The sequence below is a fragment of the Glossina fuscipes genome, unplaced genomic scaffold, assembly GCF_014805625.2.
Source record: "Glossina fuscipes isolate IAEA_lab_2018 unplaced genomic scaffold, Yale_Gfus_2 0, whole genome shotgun sequence".
NCBI classification, from domain to species: domain Eukaryota; kingdom Metazoa; phylum Arthropoda; class Insecta; order Diptera; family Glossinidae; genus Glossina; species Glossina fuscipes.
This window is the reverse complement of record NW_023998414.1, coordinates 29365059-29390137: the sequence shown is the minus strand read 5'-3', so window position 1 is coordinate 29390137 and position 25079 is coordinate 29365059. Positions and strand designations below refer to the sequence as shown.

Sequence of the window (25079 nt, the reverse complement as noted above, 5' to 3'; positions counted from 1 at the left end):
TCTTAGACTCTGACTTAATTGCAGAGTTTCGAGGGTGTTTTGCGTATTTTTAAGCTTAATGTTTCATTTTCAGCTAAGAGCGTTAATGCAAGCGCTATAACACCATTCCGATTCGTGTTGCTATTACATATTATAGGCAGCGATTAGAGCAAGCAAAGGGGAGTAGTTATAATAACTGTTTGTCAATTTCAGGTTATATTAAAAAAAAAAAATGTGTAAAAATCCGAATATTTTTTCAATGAAGTTTATATGGATGCATACAACACCTAGACGGACTTGAGATGGATCTATCCATTTACTATATCGATAGATCTCGAAATTGATTTTGAATCGATACAAGTTTCTCTGTCTGTCTTCCCTCTTGTCCGTTGTATTCGAATAATCGGCATAAAAGTCGCCATTTTTAATATCTTAGATGCTTGCATATATTTTAATAATTTGTTTATTTGAAGAAAGTATTTATTGAGAAAAATTACTACGATGTTTATTGGGTCGAAGGAACGATATTGGTTTGGCAGCAATGCAATCATCGAGCCATTTTCGAACTTCTTCAGGATTTCCAAACCGTATACCAGCGAAGCCATGCCGTTCAAGCTGTAACAGTGTATCCTTGAAAACTCTTGCGTCTGTTAGCCGCTATTGCTAGTCTTTTTTGCAACAATACATCCAATTTTTTCAATTGACGTCGATAAACATCTGCAGTAACAGCTGCATCCGGTCTTAACAGCCCGTAGTACAGCACACCTTTCTATTCCTATCTGGACGTTTTTTGTCATTGACATCAATATCATCACTTCTAAACTGTTGAAACCAAAACTGACAATTGGGATATGGTGGAGCAGCATCACCATAGGTTTCTAAAAGTGTTTATTGGCTTTCGGCAATGGATTTCTTCAAATGAAAAAACAAAAGTAACGAATGTCGAAAATGCAATTTTGAGCTTTCCATGATTAGCATCTGTATACGCGAGAATCACTCAATAAGACTAAATGTTATTTTATATGAAGATGTTAATATTTTCACCAATAGAAGGGACGCGATCAAAATACATGCAGGCCGCTATTATTGTGAGGAAATTTGAACACCGACATATATCAATACAGAAACCAGTACTATTAAAAAGAATTTTGACGGGCTCGCCTTTTCGACGATTTCCCGTATAATAGGTTTTTTTTTTGTTTGAAAATACGTCATGTAAATAAAAGTATTAAGCAAAGTGGTTTGGAGTATTGAATGTTGGGCCACTGCCCGCTAATATGCTTTCACTTATTTTTACCATAAAATAGGCTATACTTAAGGCTTTCATTCAGTTAAGACATTAACCTATTCTCTTATCTTTTCTGATGAATTTCAACGTCACGAAGTAGAGGAATAGTTGAAACAATTATTTTCAAAAGGATACTCATTAAAGAGCTTGTTAATATAGATTAACTATCGGAAATTCCATTCGATTGTCGATTACTTTCAATTTCAGAATATCAGCAGAAGGTATAATATTAGCCCTTGTTGTTTTGACTAAAATATATATAGACTATGTATATATATATAAATACATATATATATACATATATACTGGTTAAAGCGTTATATATGTATTTAAAATTTTTTTTTTTTAAATCATTTTCAACAACAAATTCTATATTAAATTGTCATAATATTCTGTGACGATAATCAAAGAATAGCTTAAATATTTTACATATCACTAACGTGCATTTCAAGCACACATATCAATTAGTATACCATTGAAAATGTTTTGCTGTTATTGTAACTAACAATGAAAGAGAATTAAAGAAAAATTAAAATACACCTGACACTATTGAACTTTAGATAGAGCTGAACTTTAATACAATGGATTTTTGTGCACACATTTTTGCACTTACGTATCTCATCACAAGCATGCATACGTACGAAAGAAAATAAAAGGAAAACCTATGGAAAATAAAAAAAAAAAAGAGAGAAAAACAAACCCCAAAATACTCACTTGCTAATTGTTTGCCATCGCAATAGTTGGCACGCCATGGATAATCGCAGCCTTCCGTTACACCGCGATGTTTACCGGCAAAGACGAGACCATTCGGACAATCGTACAATTCCGGTTGATTATTGACACAGTCCCAATAGCGATCGCAATGAGTCACATCACCCACCACACGACCTTTCACTTTGCACGGATCCTCTTGATTGGCTTTTAGTTGTTGTGCCACCACCACAATAGCCACAGCAGACAACACTAAAGAGACAAAAGAGAATTGCAAAATAAACGTGGAAATTGATAAAAACAAAATTCATATAGGTCGGTAAGAATACTAAATAGTAAACTGAATTGTGCGGCCGCTAACCGCAGGGCCCCGCAATTACATTTTAAAAAGTTGATGTTTTGTGAATTAAAGAAAATTTTAAATTTTTGCCAAAATTCGTAAATAGGTTTTTTCCTATTTATTGCCCAACGCAACTATTAGTAACATTTAGACTTTTAATTATAAAACAATTATAAATATTTTGTATTTCAATAAGAAATTAATAATATAAAGAGTTTTCATTTAGCAAGTGTACACTACTAAACAGTCTCGATGGACCTGATTAAAGTAATATTTTTTATATGATTAGCGTGCATTTGCAATTCTCGACTCAATTTCCTTCAAGCGCCAATCTATTGTTTAAACTTCATTTCAATAGCTTTTGGGAAAACTTGGCAGTTGTCTTTCAAGCGATTAGAAATCATCTTTAGAAAGATTGTTGCGCCAAGCCAAGAAGAGACTTCGCCAAGACTTTATTGTAACGCGAGAACGTTCTGTCAGATTTTGAACGCATAGTTCATCATAGATAATTAGCATTATGATATGTTACGGTTCGAAAGAGAAGCGACCAGATCGTATCTTAGCGTTCAAGAGGATAAGAAGAAGAAGTGAACTATCAAAATGTGGGACGCATAATTGATGGATTTTCTACGAACGATCAGAAATTGAGCGAATTAAGCTGATAACAAATAATGCGTTTACCGGATAGGTTAAAGCTGGCGCCCTCAAATCAGTGTTTTCGTTTAATCTCCGCAAAACTGTTTAAATAATGTTAAGCTAGTGTCGACATAGGGATGGGTGAAGACTGACATCTATATGACACTATTTTTTGAGAAGCAAGCACAAAATTGTGGCAGCGACGGGATTGTAATGACGGCAGAATCATTGTAAAAGTCAAGGGAATAAAACGTGAGTTCACGCAATTGACTCCAGAATCTCAACACTCTTCATATTACCAATCGTCGTTAACACAAAATGCCTCTAACTGATGAGCTTCTCCTATAAGTTTTCCACATTCTGGAAAAAGCCGATGAGTTTAACTTATTTCGAGCAAAACCTGCACTATTATAAAAAGGCCCTGCAAAAAGCAAAAATTATTGAAAACCTTTGACTTGGCTTCTCTCTGCATATGTATGATATATATATTTTAACCATCCACAACACTTTATGGTGGTTTGAATTTTATAGCTGAATGCTTGATATTATTACTTGTAAATGCATTCTTCGTTTGTTTGTTTCATATTATTTTCCAAACAGCAAAGTTATAACAAAACAGTTCTGTCATCAACTGTTTTAAATTGCATGAAATGATAGATTAACTATGCTTTCAAAGCAAACATCAACTCTTGTTTTAATATTAAAATGATTATTAAGAGGATAATTGCTTGTAAAATATTTATTATTTCGTATTTAAAGAATGTTAATAAAAAAATACAAAAAATACAAAAAATACAAAAGAATAAAAAAAAAATGTATAGACATTTACTAAAGCTTGCTAATTATCTGTATATGATTGCGCTTGGTGCGCAACAAAGCCAACTAAAATTCTTTCGAAAGTGCAATAAAGTATAATAAAACTTTTCGTATAGATGTAATGCTTCATTTATCTTTAATTGGACTGTGAGAAAAATCAAAACTCATATATCTAACTAACAGATTAACATAAAACCAAAAACTTTTCTTTCTATCATATCTATATGTAGCGACCACATAACCACATACCCACATATATAATAGTCAATAAATTTGAAAAAATATTGAGCTTAATCATAAAGATATCATCAGTTAATATTCAATTTTAATGTTAATGATTAAAGCTCAATATTTTTTAGATTATAAATAATTTAAGCGTACAATTTGCAATAAACTAAAGGAACAGAAAAGAACTTTGGTTACTGGAGAAAAACAAAAAGTTTCTTTTATTATAGAAAAGTTCATATAAATATTTTGTTACATAAGAGACAATTCTACTTTACATACGCAGCATATAACAATATATGTATAGAGAGAGGTATGTATAGAGAAAGGTATAGATGACTATGCTGTATGTTTATAAACTCGAAAAGTTTTGTACAAATGAATTGCTAACTAACTCATACACACGGGTACACTTTCGTACATTGTATGAGTGAACGAGTGAGTGAGTGAGTGAGTGAGTGAGTGTATTAAAGTAAGCAACAAAAGCGTAGAATATTACCTATTCAGGAATTCAGATCCCCACCTTTACTTAAATACAAAAACCTAAAGAATTTATCAAATTCAACTAAATGTAAATAATTGAATTAGAAAAATATTGTTTAACTTTTAGTTAGTTGTTTAAGTTGTACTAGTTTGTGTTCGCTTATAATTTTCAACAATCCATTGAGTGGAAATACCTGAAAATAAAGTAAACACAATTTATACCATATTTGATAAAACAGAAGCATCTTAACCTGCAGCAAAATGATTTACTTCTTGATAAAACATTTATTTTACTTAAATGCTTAGTTGATGCAAGATTTGTTAATAGAGTTATGTAAAATGAAAAAATGAAATGATGGAATCAGTTGTGGCCCTAAAACCACAAAAACCGCAACAAAATTCAAAGACAAACATAGCAAAATTACAAAATAAGATGAAATAAACTTTCTTCCATACAAATAGTTGGCAAATTATCAATCAATATACAGAACTTTGACCGCAATTAGAGCTGCAGGATAAATGCAAGAAATAATTCACTGAGCACAAACTAAAATCAAAAGCATAACATTTCCTTTCAAATAACGATCATTGCTTATTTGAAATTTTTTATATACAAAATAAGAAAAATAGGTACGAAAATCATCTCACTTGCAAAATGATTTGAAATTAGTAATGCTATGCCTGTTAACGGACTCGGATTATCTTTGCATGATCGTAAAAAGTTTTTTCGTTTCGATTTCATATTTTAAGGCCTGCTAAAGTTCCTGGTCGTATGATATAAAAAAATCAAAACTGACCTTTTGTTTAGGTATTATCTACTTTTTCACCTTACGCAGATAACGAAGATACGCACATCGTCATGCCTGATCTGTGACACCGATCTATATAAGAAAGTTCAGTTTTCTATTTCGGTGTTGTGCGTTTACAGGGAATGAAACAATGGACAATCGGACGGACGGATATATGAACGAGCAGTTGTTTACGGCACTAACAATACAAACATACCTAGGGGTGATCGAATCAACAAACAGAACGGCAATTAAAAAACTAGACAGTCAAACGACTGAGTAGATCAACGAGGAAAAGAAGTGTCATTTGACACATTTCGTGCTGTCGCCAAACAAAACAATATAAAATTTCATCTGTGAATGCGATGAAATTTCTTCTTCTTCTTTTTACTGGATATAGGTGATCACATTTTTACATAGTATTATTGCCAAAGTTATACTATCAACTAAAGGACGAAAATCTTCTCGGTATACTTTCACCAACGTTTCTCGGCCCTGTCCATTTTCAAATATTACGCAGCCACAATATTTGTTTTCTACCCAAGCCTCTACTCACTTCGTTACAGCCTTCCATTATTATGTTTAGGAGTTCATACACTATATCTCAAAGGCATCAAGACACAATCATCGACCATACGAGGCATTTCGTGAAACGAAGACGAAGTAATACGTGTCCGTTGATCTAGCCATTTCTGTTCTTCTTCTTATTTCCACATCGTTGTCCCAGTCTTTCTGTAATATGTATGCGAAAAACTTGGACCACTTTGCCACCTTCTGATTATTAATTGATACGACGTGTACGTTGAACGCATCACCGCATGGATAGACGGCAGATGGGAAGAAGGACAGGCAGGCAGACATTTTGATTTATTTGAAATCTTTGATTGTGTTGGGTGCGTTTGCGCATACTTAACGTACTCTCTAACACACATAATGAAGGGTTTAACACATAGCATGTCTGTGGTAAAGAACCCTAAATAAGAATAAACTGGAAAATGTTAGACTTTGCTATCGGTACGCTTGGTCGCATCTACCAAGAGAATTAAATTTCATATCGCAGTAGATAGGAAGCGAATCATATAAAGCCTCCCTCTATGATTTATATGAGACAAGAACACTACTTCCCATTCCCATTCAAGGAAGCGAAACTAAGGAAAAAATTTTTCGTTAAATTTTTAATGAATTTCTCAACTGACGGTATTTGATAATGTGCGTATCGATGATAAGTCGGCGAAAATGTATGCATATTGAAAAGAAACAAATGAAAAGTGGCTTGGAGTACGCTCCTTTATTTCTGTTTGTCGACAATTTTACTTTTTCACTTGGCACACTAACGTTTGTCTCATTTTCCTTCTTTTTTTTTTTTTGCTTTCTTAGTTAAACATTGTCTAAATTGAATTTAATTTACTTTACGCACAACTTTTCTCACGTTATCTTATCGTCGTATTCGTAAAGCCATTCATATGCAAGGAAATATATTATAAAAATCTTAAAAGACTTGATAGAGAAATGTGAAAACTCCTCTGACATTTGTTACGCCCGTAAGTTCGATTATTTGGTAAATTAAATACGTGTCAGTGATTAAAGAAAAGTAGATATCAAGCAACAATAATAGAAAGCTGTAGATGGTGAATAGCATTATAAAATATGAAAAATTTTAATTTAGGAAAAGTCATCTCATATATATGTAGAGATTATCAAAGTATTTAGATTTGTTTTGTAAAATTTGTGCCAAAAACAAAAATAAAGTTAAGCATATGTTTATTCATCAACGTTGTGTTATGCAGACAACGAATGATTAATGAAAAACGTGTTGATCTGACGTATATGTTTCTCTTTGTTTTATTTTTTTTTAAATTTTTTTTTATTTTTTCATTTTTTTTTTTTTATACTCAATATAATCCGACATCGTATGAATGAATTTGGTTTCTTGTGCACGCATCGAAATTGCCATTATATAAATTTGTGAAATGAAATTGAAAATAGTAGGGAAAATTAAAAGTTATTTTATACGCTGCGTCATTTTAATTAATAGAATGATCTCTTAACATATACCTATATATGGGGAGGGGGCAAGCAGTAACAATTTATACTGAATACAATTGAAATTGAATATTTACTAAATTGAATTGAAATATTACTAAAACGAACGGTTGATAACCCGAAAAATTCGAAAAGGAACAACATTTGTTCTGAAACGTCCGTGGAAGGCAATAAATTAGTTGAATACGGATTAGCTACTAAAACAGCAATTTATTGCTTGAACTACCATCACATCGATTTCTACCAAGCTCGTGAACCGATAAAAAAGACAGAGTCATAAATAAAATGAAAATAATGATAAATCAGAATCAGTTTCTGATCGAAATTGCTGATGGCTCCAATATATAATTTGTGACAGTTTGAAAAATGGACGCTTTGCCGGATGAGAGTTACAACTGTAGTTATAATCCTAAATCCTGCAATAATGAATGACAAAACAGACTAAACCGGATTGATTGATTGTTCGAATTCTGCTCGACTGACAGTCTAAACAGTCTAAAGAATTGACTTTGACTTCTGATATCCATATGCTTACCATCATTACTACTATCACGATCGTAATCTATCTAAACTATCAAAATGGTTTAGAAAAATCGCTAAATGCTGATTTATCTACTTTTACCTATCAGCCCGTAGAATTCTTACTGTCACAAAAATTCAACTAGAAACTTGACAAACTTCTGATATGAATTCAAATCAACTTAAAAGGCTGAAATTGTTAACATATGTGATTGATTAATTAATTTGTAGAAAGCGCACCAAGGGCGGCAGACATCACTTGCAATGGGCCCACGCGAAATGGTAATTCTCTATTATTTGCCCTATAGTAAATATGCACAGCTCACTGGTTCTTTCGAAACAATTTTGAGACGTTTTTTTTTTTTTTGAAATGCTTCACCTTTTAACGATTCACGGCACCTTTGTAATTCAAACTGTGTGTGGATAACGTGGATTAACGCTAAGGACGGATGTACAGCCGATAAACAGAAAGTTGTTGAATGTTTATAGTCCATTAGATCGCTTAAGACAATAAGTGTCACAAACGTTGCAATAAAATTAATATAGTCTCATTCATCAGCGGTACCTGGAACAAGGCCGAAAAGGTTTGAAAAGATCTCTGAAGAAAAGGGTATATTGATTATTTGCTAGTAAAGATCGTAATTGAAAGATTTTCATGCAATAGGTATACTCAACATTTTCCACAATTTTATTACAATACATATGAAATGAGATGAAATAAAACATCTTTATTTTTGTTTTGTTTTGTTTTTCTTTTCGTTTCTTTTTTCTTCAATTATATACATACACGCTTAAATGTTCTTACACTTCTCCTATTCTTTGTTTGTCGCATGCATTGCTCTTAGCATGTTGACGTATGCATTATTTTTTCAGTTTAAGCAACGAAGCTGAAAAGTAGCTTATACGCCACGATAAACATCTGGTATTGATGTTACGCGCGTATGAAAAAGAAGCATAGCGAGAATATAAAAAAACGCGCAACGGCTTTATCATAATATAAAAATCTTAATATTAGACACATACACCTAAACCAGCTTTAATGTTAGCTTAAATTTTAAATAGAAAAAATTGCATAAATATTTGTAGTAATACTTCGCCATTCATCTTGTGCGAGAATTTTTTTTTTTGTTTTTTCATAACAAATTCTCTTCCAACTAAGTTGAAAATTTTATATAAAACTCTATTGTATTAAAAGTTATAAAACAACGACCACACTCCAACCATAGTCAACTCACTGCGAAATATCAAATTAAAAAAAAAAAAAAAAAAAAAAAAAAAAAAAAAAGAATTCCTTCACCCCTTAAGTAATTAATTTAGTTTTAACAAATTTTCGTTATAACAATTTTCCATTTGTGTCGGAAATTTTTCTTCATTTAATTATGCAAATTGTTTGTGAATTCCATAAATTTTTATATATGGACGCGTGGAACTGAATTTTCCCACAGATCAGTTGTTGAAAAGCAAAAAATTTTTTTCCCTTAACTTTTTAGATCCGAAAGCATGAAAGAATTATGAAGGATGAAAATATATCCGACTTAGATCGAATCTGTCGAATCAATGATTTCATGTCATGGGCCTAATGGGCTAGGGAAGAGCAATAACTCTCCAACCAACAACAAGAACGTAAGTGTAATATAGTTGCCGATATTGCTTCTACCGTCTTCCAAATTTGATCCAAATAATAAATACAGAATGTATTAGAAGCCCCACACATGCACGCACACACACTTAAAGCATAGATTAGCATAGCATACTTGGAGGGCTCGTCGAAGATAATCGCAGAGCAGAGTTCGTCGACAGATTTGATTTATTTCTAAATTTCATCTGCAAAAAAAAACAACTAATGTTTAAAGAAAGATTTTATTGAAAAATTTTAGTCTCGCTACGCAGTGGCCGCGAGGCGAGTCAACTGGACGGATTTAAACAATATTTTTTATAGACGAAAGCGTTACCATCGAACTTAATTACTTCTTTTATTCCTTCAAATTAAGTATATAGTTATATAACTTATAGTACGAACTTATAGTATAACCTTTTCCATGACTGCTCCATGCTTATATGTTACAAGCATTTGAGTACCTTAGTATGCTTTCTACGGTAAGTATAAGCATTCATATATTGTGTTCGTATTCGTGTTCGTGTTGTGTTCGTGTGTATGTAAAATGAAAATATCTTTACCATACAAACCAAAATGTCATTTCCTATGACAAGTGTTAACAAAAATTAAGTTATCAACTAGTAACTGTGATGGTAAATGTGACAGTTTTTCTTCTATTTCTCGTCTTCAAATTTTTATTTATTTATTTTTATTTTTTTTTTCTTTCTGTTTGCTTTTTTCCTTAAGCTTTAGTACGTTTTAGCTGTTGTCATATACTACGATATGTGCTCATATGTGTAACTAACAAGCAAAGTTGTCCATTTTCCATATTTCTTTAGTGAAACCTATTTTTAAGGAAATTCTAGTTACTCTGGTTATAAATTATGGAAAATGAAACTGTTAGAGAGAGAGAGAGATATTTGAAAAAAAAAAAAAAAATGACAAAATGAAATAAAAAATTTAAGAGAAAATAAAACCATTTTGTGGCACTTTCAAAGGATCTTTATATTTAAATCGAAAGGAGATAACGTTTTTAGTATGAATATTTCAAGGAATAGGAAAAAACAACAACAATAACAACAAGTAAAAGTGACTAAGTCTTGGATACTTGTCACCTTACGTGACAGTAAGTAAGTAAATTGGAAAAAGTTTCGTTTATTTCATAACAAATCTCTAGATGGTTCTAATAATTCATTGTTTTCAATTTTAAATCGATAATCGATAATTGGTAGAGATTTTCAGCTATTAGTTGGAATATTTTCAAAATTTTTACAAATTCAAGGCTTTACAGGATTCAAGGCTTTACAAGGAACAATAAAGAGAACGAAACGCGGAAACACGACTAAAACGAATCAAAGGCTTTTGTTAATTTGATGAGGCCATGCAATAGGATTTTCTCTTGCCCGATATCTAGTAGATATAATTAATCTCTAATATTGAGTTCCTAATTGGCATCGTTCCCTGTCAGCAATATAAAGAAAATCTTCTAAAAATATGTATATAGTGTTATCTCTTTCTTTCTTTTCAATTTACACGTATATCATGCATGTCTTAAAATTGATCACAAAAGCAGAACGAAAGAGCCGTAGATGTAATATTTGAGAAATGTATGAAACACCATAAGAAACATATCCGATTCGTTTTCGCGCCTTGGGTAAACAAAATCCAAAAAGAACTAATCATGCTCTGAGGCAAAAAAAAGTCAAGGTTACGATAATCTATCATAAAAATTTGTGAAAGAATCTTCGCTAGAAACTATACCGGTAACGAAGTCAATTTTCTCACACATTCTAAAACGATACACATTCAGGAATGCAGTACTTGCACTGCAGAGAAACTTCGGCTGATTGCCGTACCTCCTACATATGATAGAACTTTCAAAAGGGATTATCTATGATAAGCTGTCAGTATATATGAAAGAAAAAAAATTGATTATATGGCTTTCAGTTTGGTTTTACGAAAGGTTATGCAACCGATCTGGTCACGGTTTCACATGTGACCAGAAGCATTTGCAATGGCTTAGATGAAGGGTTCAGTGGTGTTGGCGGAATATTTTTACGGTTTTTTGCAGATTTTTGATACTTTGCGGTGTTACGGTATGGAAAGAAATTATTACCACTTCACTAATAGAAAACAATATGTGCAAGGTAACAAATGTACAATTTGTAAAGATCCAGTAAGGTATGAAGTACCGTAAGAAAGTTCTTTAGATCTATCGCTTTCTTCAATATACATAAACGGCGTAAAAATCCTTCGTGTAAGTGAGAAACTTGTAACGGGTGCGTATGATATGTGCTTACTATATCTCTTCAAATATGATTTAGTTTTAAAAATCTATATTGAAAGTGCTGCATCTCTACTCAGAGAATTTACAAGCTTAAATCGCCTGATACACAATTTTTAGAAGACGAAATTGGTTTCCTTTCCAGTTAATCCTTCTATCTCATCAGATTTTTCCATATGTATTGACGGGGCGGGGTATAAAGAAAATTCATCTGGGAATAATATTACAAAGCATCTCCATCTTGGCACTTGCACACACACACACACACAGAAAACACACATATAAGAGAGCTGAAAACGAGAATAACTACAGGAATTGGAATCTTGTGCAAACGAAGAAGCACAAGCTGTGCAAAATAAAGCATTGAAAATTGTATAGTGTAAGCTATGAAAACAACCATACTGGCGGAAGAATGTAAAAGTATGTAAGTCGGTATTATCAATTAAAGGAAAACATGATCATCGAGTTCTAGTAAGAAAATCAATCACGTTTCAATACGAGATATAATGTAATGAATTTAGGAAATCCAAGATGTAGATTTGGAAAGACAAACCAAGGCATAGATTACATTGGAAATAGAAAATGCAATAAATTATCTATTGATTTAAAAGAAATTAGCAGAAATTAGAAATATCGATATATCAAACTTCTTGTGAATGGTATCTACATAAGCTGTTCGCAAGGCTTCTGTAACAATAATTGAACATTATAAGGTGTGTATAAAGAAGCCTTATTTTTCTGTACACTCTTATGCATTGAAATCATGGCAAGTTGCCTCTTAAGTGCCATTAAGTCGCTGAGACCACGTTTATACTGAGTTATATGTTGATGTTATGTATGTTATGCACAAATAATTGTCAAACAATAATAAAAATGAAAACAAAAAAAACACATGCGCATTTAAAGGACACACATTTCACATACAAATTAACATTACCGAATTTAGACCACGTAGGTCTGTTTTTTTGTATCCTACCCCATAATACGGTTCTAATCAAAAATAATCCTTTATACGGCAAAAGTGTACAAATTTTAAAATTTTTGATGAAAATTAATCTATAGGAGCGAGCAATTTGATATAAAACTTAAGTGTATCAAATTTGGCTCGGGTAGACCTATTTTCTGGACATTAGCGCATGTAAGGCCTGTCATGAAATATTAGACTCTTATATGCCTAAAACGTTTAGTTTTTAATATTTTATATTATATTTATTTTTAATTTTATATTTATATATTAGGTTTATGAAAATATTCCTGCTTTTATGATAAACATTAGTCGACAGTGTCAGTCAATCGTAGTAAATTTGGATAGCACAGGTCTATATTTTAGACATGAACAAATATAGGGCCTCTCATGAAATGCAAGCTCTTGCCCTGACAGCAGAGTCTAATTTGTAGTTTTTGTGACCGAAGCAATCGAAAATTTGGACCACGTCATTTGACGTCTTAAGTATCCTCCAATATCAGGGCTTTCATCAATGCATAACCACACTAAGCGAAATGATACATGGTATCTGCAGGTATATTATGTTCTTACTTTTTTATTGTGTTAAATAATTTATTTATTTAAACGTCGAACTTGTAAACTTTATGTACTTTGAATGCATTAATATGATGGCAGTGTGAATAATGCTCTTTTGATCTATTATCAAGTTGAACGTATTTTATAAAAAAAAGACTAGAGATATTTTATTCAAGCTATTGTCTATCGCTAAATTTTTTGCTTGCTTCTTTCATCTCTTAAGTGCAATGTGAGTTCCGTGCAAAAAGTACAGGTGCTACCGTAACGCTATCTCTGTCAGCGTGAAATTATTGAATCCTATCATAACTGCGTGAAGTCAATGGTACTCAAAAGAAATAACGTCTTATAAATGCAACGAGCAAACTAGTGCACTCCAATTCAGTGCAGTGAGACGGCGCATGGTCACATTGCAGCATTGTATCTGTTCTGTGGACTAAAGATGCCCGCTTTTTCAATAACTTTAAATACAATTTAAATTGCTGGTAATACAAATGAGCAGTAGGTGTTCCTCTCCTCTTCATTAACTCAAAATGAATTATGCCAATACAAGCCCACGAAACTCACAAAGCACTTTTCTAAGCGATAAGCTTAATTCGTTGAGTTGATATTGCGGTTTGATGTTCAGAAAGCCTTTCAATCGATTGATATGAGTTTCTACTTAATTGATTGTATTTTCACTTTCAATGAGTTTTACGTGCAATTATTAGATGCTTGCATGTATTTTGATCAGCGACATTTATTGGTGAAATTGATAAAGTAATGCGCAGTATCATTGTAGCCAACTGTTAAATTACATAATTCTGATATTTCTTTATATAAAGAATAATCGTTAGAACGCGGGAGAAACAGCTACCATACAAACAGACTGAAAATATCGTTTCGTACAGTTTCGCGGTTTCATTGCTTCCCAGGCAAAGACGAAAAGTTGTCTTTGTCCAATTGTGGTTGGCGGTGAAAAGTGACTCTACTACGATCTCAATCCCAAATGCAAAGAGTCATGGATTAGTCCAGTGGAAGTGAATTATTCATGGCCATTAAGTTTCGGTTTGCATGTGGTGGGATCATCGCGATGTAGTGTATTACGAGCTGCTAAAGCGAAATGAAACATTCATTGCAGATGTCGACTGACATCAATTGAACAAGTTGAATGATATATTTCGGCAAAAAAGACCAACAATAGCTGTTAGCAGACGCAAAGTCATCCTATTGCATGACAATGCTCGGCCATATGTTGCAAGAGTTGTCAAGGATCCATCGCTGCAGCTCACATGAGAAGTTCCAGAGTATTTAGCGCACTCGTCAGATATAGCGTCTTCTGATTACTACTTGTAAGAATCTGCGCAACATAGCTTGATTGGTACGGAGCTTGGAATAGCCGAAGAAGGCCGAAAATGAGTCTTTGATTGGATCCCAGCCAAACCGTTATCGTTCTTCTGATACGGTATCGTCATGTTGCCAGAAAGATGGGAAAAAGTTGTAGGAAATGATGAAAAATATTTCGATTAACATATGTTACTCTTAATGAGTGCCTTTTCCAAGTGAAGAAATGATCAGAATACATGCAAATACCTATTATATTTCAAACGACTTAAATGTAAGTGATTTTGTGAATAGCTTATCTTATCTGCCTTATAAATCAAATCATATAAATCAGTGCACATTAGTATGATTAAAATGTGAATCCATTAAAGATGCTTTTCATGTAATATAATAAAATGTAAATCTATTGACACCATATACAAATTGCAATGAAATTGGAACTTTGCTTATGTATGCTTTTAAAGTATTTCGTTTTGTTTTCGATAAAACTCACGTTTTATCGTTTATAAAATACGTAGAATGAAATTTATACTCATGTGTATTTATTGATTGTTCTAACATTTGTTTATGTTTTTATTCGTATGTTATTGTCCTTTTTCATTTTCGTAATAAGTAAATATCAGCTACTCCTTGTATATATATATATATATATATATATATGAATGTAGATTTTATTGAAATATTTATCAACATGAAAATTTGTCATCCGCCGTTTGGGAATACGTAAAATTTTCTTTTTCACGCACACGCGAAAATATGTAAATAATTTGAACATTATACACACAATCAGCATTATTGAGTAATCGTGTCAATAGCGACACATACTATAAATTCTGTAAATCACATGGTTTAATAAGCACTCGTCGTGCAATGCCTAGACAGAGCCGCGCGGAACACACATACCTAACGTACGTATATAATATTAAAACATTAAAGTATGTGTTAGTAAATCCGCTCAACGCATACACATATATTAAACGTTGAAGGAACTGCAAAGCTAAAGTGCTCGCTACAATGCCTTACAAAACATATTAGCATATAAAAAATAATGCGAAATTTTTTTTTTTTTTTTTTTTTTTTTTTTTTATTCACAAAATTGTACTGGTATACTAATTCGATGACACCATTTGTCACATATATACTTTTAAGTAAAGATATATTTAAAGTCAATGAAATCATAGCCATCCATCCTTCTATCACTTATGGTTAAATGCACAGGCATCAGAGACATTCAGCTGAGAAACTAGATTTTAGTTAACTTGCACTTTACAACGATGATCTCTAAAGTCTACCTAAAAGATTGTTTCAATTAAAAAAAAACGAGCAAATAAAAATAGAAGATTTTCAAAATATTATTGCAAAGTTATCTTCATGAAATTTGACATGAACTAGAGTGAACATTGGTCTTGGAATGGGAATTAAAAAAGCAAAGCGATTAATAAAAGTGTAAACAAGTAAATGAACGATTTGCACTTATTATTATTATTATTATTATTATTATTATTATATGTAATTTAGATGACAGGTATTCCGAATTCGTTTCAAGACGAATACAGTTTTCTTCTTTCTAAGTAACTTGACTTGGTTTTTTTTTTTCTTTCTCCTCCTTTTGCTTATTTTGTATGAATATGACGAGATTTACACGCAGCAATACATATTTACACGGGCGCGCGCGCTCATGGACACACACACACACACACACATACATACATACATACAAACACGTAGATGTTTATTTATGAGCTATGTTGACAAATTTGTTGTATACAAGCGATAAAAACTGACAAGCGATTTTAACGCCGATACACCTACTCACAATCGAAAAAGGAACAAATCCGCATCACAGTTTATTTAAATAGTGAAGATACACATACCCCTGATGACTACCTTACGTTTTCGTTTGCAACGATTCGGATATAAAATGAGATGAAATGAACGTCTCTTCATGTTACGGTATACATAAGAAATATTTTCACTGTATAAAAATTATATACATATATCCGGACCTGCTGCTATGCTTGTCAGTTAGACTAAGCGTCTCGACTATTTATAAATATATATATGATAGTCAGTCCAACCAACGAACCACATTTCATTGCTGAAGGAAAATTGGCATATTTTTTGTGCTATTCTCTATTTACATATACACTCAACAGCAAATATTCTTCGTCAAGAGGAATTTGTTAGACACAAATACTTCACGTATTTTATGCATGGATTACTTGCTTGTTGCTATTGCATACAAATACGTATCTGTACGTGCGCACATATTATAAAATATGTAGTAAATGTATAGATGTGCAGAAATCAAATCATGAATTTTTCTCAATATAAATATTTTTTTCACATATATTTTTCCTGCACTTTTTTTTTCTTCTTTTTCCTGTTTTTTTTTTTTTTTTTTTTTTTTTTTTTTAAATAACCTGTTACCTGTTTCACAAGTTAGAAAGATATTTTTCGCTTCTTTTTAATAAACATAACTCACATATTCATGCAACATTCTGCTTGTAGGAACATCTTCCCTACTCTACTATACAAATATTAAGTCATCCCATAAATTGTGTGAGTTTTCTCTGAAGCTAGTGTAATGCCATACATGTTAGTAATGCTGTACAGCAATAAAATAGCATACGAGTAAAACAAAACATATTATTAATAAAATATTAATTATAACGATATGACTCTTTCATTCCAAACTGCTATCGATAGTCGTCAAGTAAAAAAAAATAAAAAAAATAAAAAAAATAAAACATTGTTGACTTGAGATCGATATGTTATTAGCGATCAACCCAGAATCACTTACCAAGTCGATCTAAACTTATCTGTTCCGGTATTGTTATCTTAAAAATTGTTTTTTTTTTTTTTGCTATTTAAATATATATTTGCTGGATATCCTGCAGTGTATGGTCACTTTTATTGAGCCCAAAACCGAGAATAAATTAATCCGAACCGATTCTTTTCTTTTCTTTTCGTTCTTCTTCGTTCCTTCTTCGTTATAACTTTGAATAAAAAAAAATTATGTTTGAAAAAAAGTCAAATGATGATCTAAAAGGTAGAATTTGAAATATACAATTAATTCGTTTAGTTTGCGTATTTTATTTTAGCAAAATGAGAAGACCAGATTATTTATAGAACGACCTAATAGTTGTTCACAGAAATATTCATATATAGACTTTGTATTTTATATTCACTTGTATATTAGAATATTCAACTCTGAGCTCGTTTTTTTTTATTTTCCATTTTTTATTCTCATACTTATGTATCAATGTATTTTGTCTAACTTTAACGTGCATTATGTAGTTGTTATTGTTATTATCACCACGTTAACGTTCTTGGGTGTTACAAACGTTATATTTCCTATTTATTTTGTGTGCATTCATCCTAGATTTTTCTCATATCACACGTACGACATTTCAATAATGTAATTTCCTGTTTTATTATTGCTGGCATAAAGGTGTCGCATGGTACCTTTTATCATACGTACATCTCATGTACACACTTAGTTATCGTATATATTCTTATATAGAAAGATGTACGCATATAAATTTAACGATGTATTCGGATTGCTGTTAAAGAGAAAGTTTTGCAAAAATTTTAATCAGTAAAATTTTACAAATCTATCATAAGCATATGGAAATACATTAATTTCGTTATGTGAATTCGTAACGTAACAGAATTCTAATAAAAAAACTCATTATCGTATATAAATGTTATCGATCGATCTAGATAATAAGTTATAGATGAAAATATCTTGAAAAGCTGTTTGGAAGACTTTGCTTTGCGCATATTTTCAAAGAAACACTACGATTAGTATAACTCTGCCGATTTTGATTGTCTTACTTCAATTTGGCGATTTCTGAAAATATGTCGTAAGTCAAGTAAACCACGCGAGGCAGACGGAAAAGGTAAAAGGACAGATGGCGAAACAAATGAAGAGATAGATATAAAATTTAGATGAAGCGACGGCTGCAGAGACCAATCAAGAGTCCTATGACAAGTCGGAGAGAAAATGTGATACCCTTCATTCATGACCGAACCCTTACTTGATTGTTTGCAAAGAAACCTGGCGAAGCGTGAAATTTTGAAAAGGCTTTTGATGCTCTCCAACGCAGCTCTTACGAATAGAAGCATAAGTAGTTTCTCTTCAGCGGTACTGCTACCAATCGTTGACTGCATTTATATTGTAAGAAATATCTTAAGAATCTTGAGATGCAGCAAATATTTTCGCTTCAATTTTCTAACCATAAAAAATAAAAAAACAAAAAAACAAAAAAACAAAACACCAAAGATTGCAGTTTTGATTTGACTTGTGAACGAACCAAACAGAGTTCTGGACGTTCGCTTTTTAATTGATTTCAAACTTGTTAAAATCGGGACATTACGCATAATTTTATTTAGACTTCTCTATGTATTCTATTTTCATATAACTTTTCAAGTTCCTGTGAAGTTAATATGCTAATACATACTGTTCAGAAGCAACAGGCCTGCATGCAATTCAAAGTCACCCAAATTTCAACTGTACGTGTTGGGCATTTTTTCTCTTTGCGTTTTCTGATGATTGCTCCGTATACGGGCCAGAGAGTATTTATAATCTAGTTTTATCATCTCATTTGTAATACTAAGTTACGTGTATTAGAGATCTCGCAAAGCCTATATATGTCTGTATAAATTAATCAACAACGCAGGGAATTCACCTATACATGAAACATGGTCACAATCATAAAGAAGTGGAAAAAAAGGAAAGGGCTAGGAAGTGGCTGCAGGGTAGAGGCTGTATGACCTTAGCATTCACTACAATTACGAGCAAGTACGTTCCAACCGCATTGGTAGTAGTAACGACTCTTATATATTCTCGGATACTCGCTGCAAGTGCGACTAAAACAAACTCTACCGCACTGAGATTTGTGATTTGCGATTGTTACCTACACAGCTACTCATGCGGGTACTCTCTATATACATATATATGCATATGTATATACGGCCATGGGTTAATTCGTTGATCTGTTTGCTATTGATATTTTCACATAGTCGTGAAGGTTAACTTCGACCACCTTTTTTTTCAATGGATTCATTTAAAGAAAGCGAATAATAATGAAAATGTCGAATATGAAAAATTTTCAAATTATTTTTACTCTTAAGCTGACAGTAGCTGATGGTATAAAATCTATCATAAGTATTAACCGGAATCGAGGAGACATTTTCATTTGCAAATGGTCGACCAAAATCGAATCCTCAGCGCTTGGCTAAGCTATTTTTGAATATTGAAAATATTTTCCACCTTCGTCATGCATATGAGATGATATGCTCACAATATCGCGCATTAGTTATTTATGGTAACAATGCCGTCATACGTTTTAAATGAGAAATATCTTAAAAGTGTACTTTTGATAATTTCACAATATATTTTTTAAGGTAATAATAAGTATTTGGGTATGAAAAGATTCGGTCTGAGCCGAATATAATTCTTTATTTTATTTATTTATTTCTTTATTTTTTATTTATTTTTTTTTTTTCAAATAATAAATGCATTCGGCTCTTAAGAGCTGCTTACTTTTAAAGGTACATATAAAAGCATCATGTTTATTTTACATCATAAAGGTACACTTAACGCACGCGATGTGATATATTTGCACACGTCATATTACGAAATAATATAATAAACACCTACCTCTTTTTTTTTTTTTTGTTGATAATAACAATTTCGTTTTTATATATTTTATTTTTTTTCTTCACAATTTGAGTGCATTTTTATATGACTTTAATAATACCTACTCAGACATTATTAAGGATTACGTTTTCTATTTACATCTAAACAAAACATCACCTCAGACACATATTTAAAATGGAACCTATAACCAGCGCGGCTCTTAAGTTTAAACATAGGAAAAACAACATTAACCGCAAAAAAAAACAAGCCTGCATACCATCGCTTTTTATGAATATTTCTACTCTCATGTTTAAACAATTCGTTGCGCTAGAAAGTATTATAAGGAAAATGCAAAAAAAAAAAAAAGAAAGGAGAATGGAGAATGGAAAATATAATATAAAGTGTACAAAAGTGCATAGATATGTATATATATATATATATATGTACACTTTTAAAGGTAACAATAAATGGGTTGGAATTATATTAAGTACAGAGAGCGTTTTTCTAATGCGATATGTTGCAATTTTTTCGTTTGTTACAAAGTTAAGAAAATATTTTTTTGCTATGGAAATCATTTTTTGTAGAGAAATCAGGTTTAAGTAATTCCCATTTGCGCGTCATTCTTATCTTCACAATAAAATATTCTTATTTGACAGTCTGCGTATTACGCATTTCTTTTCCCTTCTTCCATTTCCTCTATCAGATGATTTTTATTATTTTTTTTTTTTTTCACTTTTTATATCTTCTTTGAAGTTCCATTTTACGATACCTTTGCTAACAAGTTTTACTGCAGGACTTTGCGATTTTATAACTTTACTATTATAGCAGAACTCTTAAAAAGACGAAGAAAAAAAGATTGAAATATATTCGATTGACAGAAGCGTATCTAATAAAGAAGAAACGGAAGAACAACATAGAGACAGAGAGCAACCGATATGGCTCTATATATAGAGATTACATAAAAAACTTTATGAAATTTCTTTCTTGACAACCTATTATTTTGCATACGTTTACATTATCGTTGTAAAGCCGCTCTCACTATACACCTTACCTTGAATGTATCTCAATACATATTAATTAAGTGCAATTTTGAAAAGACCTGGCCAGAAAGTCATTCCGCTAAAATAATGCATTTGTTAGAGACCCGAGATTACTAGTCGATTAAAATCTCATAATTTTCCAAAAACAAACTATCCCAACGAACTGTGGCATTGATATTTTTTCTTTTAATCCATTTTGATTTTCAAAGCAGTTGATGTTTATTCATTACGGCAAGCTTGAAGATCGAATACTAATTTTCCCTTAGCGGTTTGCAACAGAAAGAATTGTTCTGAAGCGATTTTAAACTACTTCTCAAATTGAACATCATTTATATTCCTGATCGATAGGAAAGCAAATCTTTCGCGTCAAATTCGTTTCCAATGATGTAGTGTAGCGTCAATAGAAGGTTAGAAAAATCGACCCGAGACAACAACTTCCCAGGCTGCTCGAGTACGCATTAAGAAATACTTAGGCATTCAATTGTTTAGTTATCGCTTCTAGGAGCATTTGCGAACAATTCGTCCTTTTTTGAAATATTAGAGTATTCCTCGTATTAGATAAGTGAAAATGAAGCGAATGTAAGCGTATTACTTCAGCTAATACCTTCACGCCACTTTGTCATGTAAAGACTTTTCAAAAAAAAAAAAAAAAAGTTGTATTAAAAGTAATCGAAGAATGATCCGATCCGAATTGTTTTCATTTGCGTTCATTCTTGGGTCAAAAAACGTGAATTCAGTAAATTTAATCAAAATATCTCAAACTACGCGATCTGTTGGTCCATAGCAAAAATAAACAAAGGACAGACAGACAGAGAAGCGCATAATAAAAGGTGGATCTATGCTAACGCCTTCTGGACATAAAAATATTAAAAATATTAAAATTTATGTGTTTATGTTTTCAGGTCAATCCTTTCAATCAATTACAACAATTATTAAAGCCTATGACTCGCTGACTGAAGCACTCTGGACACAAAACCGAGGTTTTTCTACTTTTAGATATTAATCTCAAATTGATTGTTAGCACGATGTAAACTCTAATGGTAAAGTGGACCACACTATAAGTAAACAACTACAACTTTTTAAATATATTTGCTTGAGATAATTAATATCAAGAAGTCACTTCAAAACGTACGTAGATGCTTGGGAGCTCGCTGTCTCTTCGCGCATCCTGAAATTCATATCCTATGAGCATGAGAAAACTAACAGTGTTCATCAATTTGATTTGTGTTGGGTGTTTGAATAAATTTTGATCATTTTTTCGCTTGAAAAACATATTTATTGAGAATAATTATTGCAACAGATATTATTCCGAATATTTTCGATGCTGTGTCCAAAGAACGATATTGATGTGGCAGGGATGCAATCATCGATCCATTGTGAACTTGTTCGAAGTCCCGTGCCAGTCAAGCCATATTGCATAGATCTGAACGAAGTGGCAGTCAAAAGACGCTATATCTGCTAAGCGCGCTAGATACGGCAGAACTTTCCATTCAAGCTGCAACAGCGTATCCTTAACAACTCTTGCAACGTGTGACCGAGCGTTGTCATGCAAGAGCATAATATCGCGTCTGCAACAAAACATCGTTCAATTCGTGCAATTGACGTTGGTACACATCTTCAAATGATTTCTCCATTTGCCAAGCTGTGCTTAAGTTTTTTGTGAGTTCAAACTAAAGTTTCGTCCAATAAGTCTTGCAATCCATTGCCTTCGAAATTTTTTCTAGTTCTTAAGGCCACTCTTTGTCATTGATAATAAAATCAACACTTTGCACACAGCGTTGAAACCCAAATCGACAAGTTGGCGATTGATGTGGCAGCGTCACCGTAAGTTTGACGAAAGTATTTAATGAATTTTGGGCAGTAGGTTTCTTCAAATCAAGCAACAAAACTAACGAATATAACGTGCACTGAACAACTCAATAATGCCAAATGAAAAGCTATTATTTTATGCAGCATTGCGTACTTTATCGGTTTTACCAAATCCTTATCGCTGATTAAAATACATGCAAGCACTTAATAATAAAATTTCGTTTATCAAAAACGTATGTATCTCGTTTCCTTTTTAATTTCTTCTTTCTTTTCTTATTTTCACCCTAATGCAAATCAATTGTTTTATCCACTTTAATACTTAGCCATCTACATATGCATGTACATAGAGATAGAATATCTTCTTCGTAGATATGGTAGTTTGTAAACTTAGCTGATAGCAAAATGGTGCTAACTAACTTGAAATATCAGTACCTTCATTAGTATTGTCATTGCCATGTCAGCTACTTTTACCCATGAACGCTTACTCAAACGTTTAAGAACGAAAACATTTGTAAAATCGTATGCATTTCAAGTGAGTTGCGAAGATACGTAGTACATGTATGTGCATGCTTGTCGAGAATTCACACAATCCTTATATAAAACCAGATTGTGCTACTGGTTTGATATAACAAAGGAGCTAAAATGTGATGATGATGGTGGATTCAAATTGTAAAAGCGTTTTATTTACCAAACGTTAGCAGTTAACACTTAGAATGCAATGATTCTTGCCGTTCATTTGTTACTTTTTTCCTTATTGCTTTATACTCTGTATTGAATATTTTTTAGAATTCCATTTTCTTTTTTTTCCCTCTCCTTTTCTTTTTTTTTTTTTTTATTTTGGAAAGAATTAACAAACGAAGGAACATGGTGAAGGTGTTCGAATTTCTTTTTTCTTTTTTCTTTTTTCTTTTTTTTTTTTTTCTATTTTAGCTTACAATTCTCAAATTGTTGATGACGATTTGAACTATTTTCACAAACAATTGAACAATAGGAAAAAGAGGGTAGAATCAGTGCTGAGCTCTTTTTTTCTCGTTGCATTGTATATCGTACACTTGCATAGAAAATGTTGCAATTTTAAGTATGGCGTTCAACTTTTATACACATTTGATTATAGCATCATGGTCTCCGATGACAAAGCGACGCTGTCGAGAGACTCAATGTATGTATAAACGAGTATGCATATATGTCCTTTAAAGCATATATAGATAGATATTTGCAGACCTAAGCATGTACGTATACATGAATACATTTTACTATAACCTCCATTCTATTTTATTCGCTGTCTGCGCTGTACTGCTTTGGGCTGTCAGTCATCAGTTTCTATGGATATTTCATGTACCATTGATGCCATCATAGCATTCCAGTATATATATATATATATATATATATATATATATGTATATATGTGTGTGTACGTAGAAATATATGTGCATATGACAAAATGTTTCTGATTTGATTGAGCGGTTGTGTATTCCCACGTTTTATTAGAATACAAAATGAGCATTCTTTCCAATACTTCCGTACTATATATGAGTCCATATGAAAAAACTAAAAAAAAATTCACTAAAAAAATTTTCTTTTATTAAAAAAAAAAAAAATTGAAAATGTAATCAAAAAAACAATGTCACACTTCAACTTTTGTAAATGTACCAAAAAAAGAGAAGAAGAAAAAACACAGCAGTACGACAGAACGGCTCCGTCGAGAGATTCGATAGTCGTTAGTCAACGTTAGACCGTTAAATTTATATCAGCACGAACGTTGGATACCCAACAATCACAGTAAAAATCCGCTGTATTTCTTCTTCTAATCATACATGTGGATACGTGAAGGAGCTGAACAAGAGTACATTGGCTGGCATTACATTAGGTCCGAATGATATTTTTTTGATTATATTAGATCGCCGGATTCTATTTTCTTCAGATTGAATTGGATTTAATTGTATTAGACTGGGTGAGTGACGGCCATACACGGTGAACCATCTGCGCACCTCGGGGTAAGAAAGGCCCCCTTATTAGGGGATTGTCTCTCCCC

The 25079-nt window shown here is 32.2% G+C and overlaps 1 protein-coding gene across 1 annotated transcript in view; it reads right to left on the bottom strand.

Moving 5' to 3' along the window:
• Positions 1-25079, bottom strand: part of LOC119644643 (peritrophin-1-like) — a 135915-nt gene that overhangs the window by 23609 nt on the left and 87227 nt on the right. Inside the window, exon 3 of the mRNA XM_038044280.1 lies at positions 1982-2230. Within this exon, the coding sequence (XP_037900208.1) occupies positions 1982-2230 (249 nt within the window). The remainder of the gene's footprint in view (positions 1-1981; positions 2231-25079) is intronic.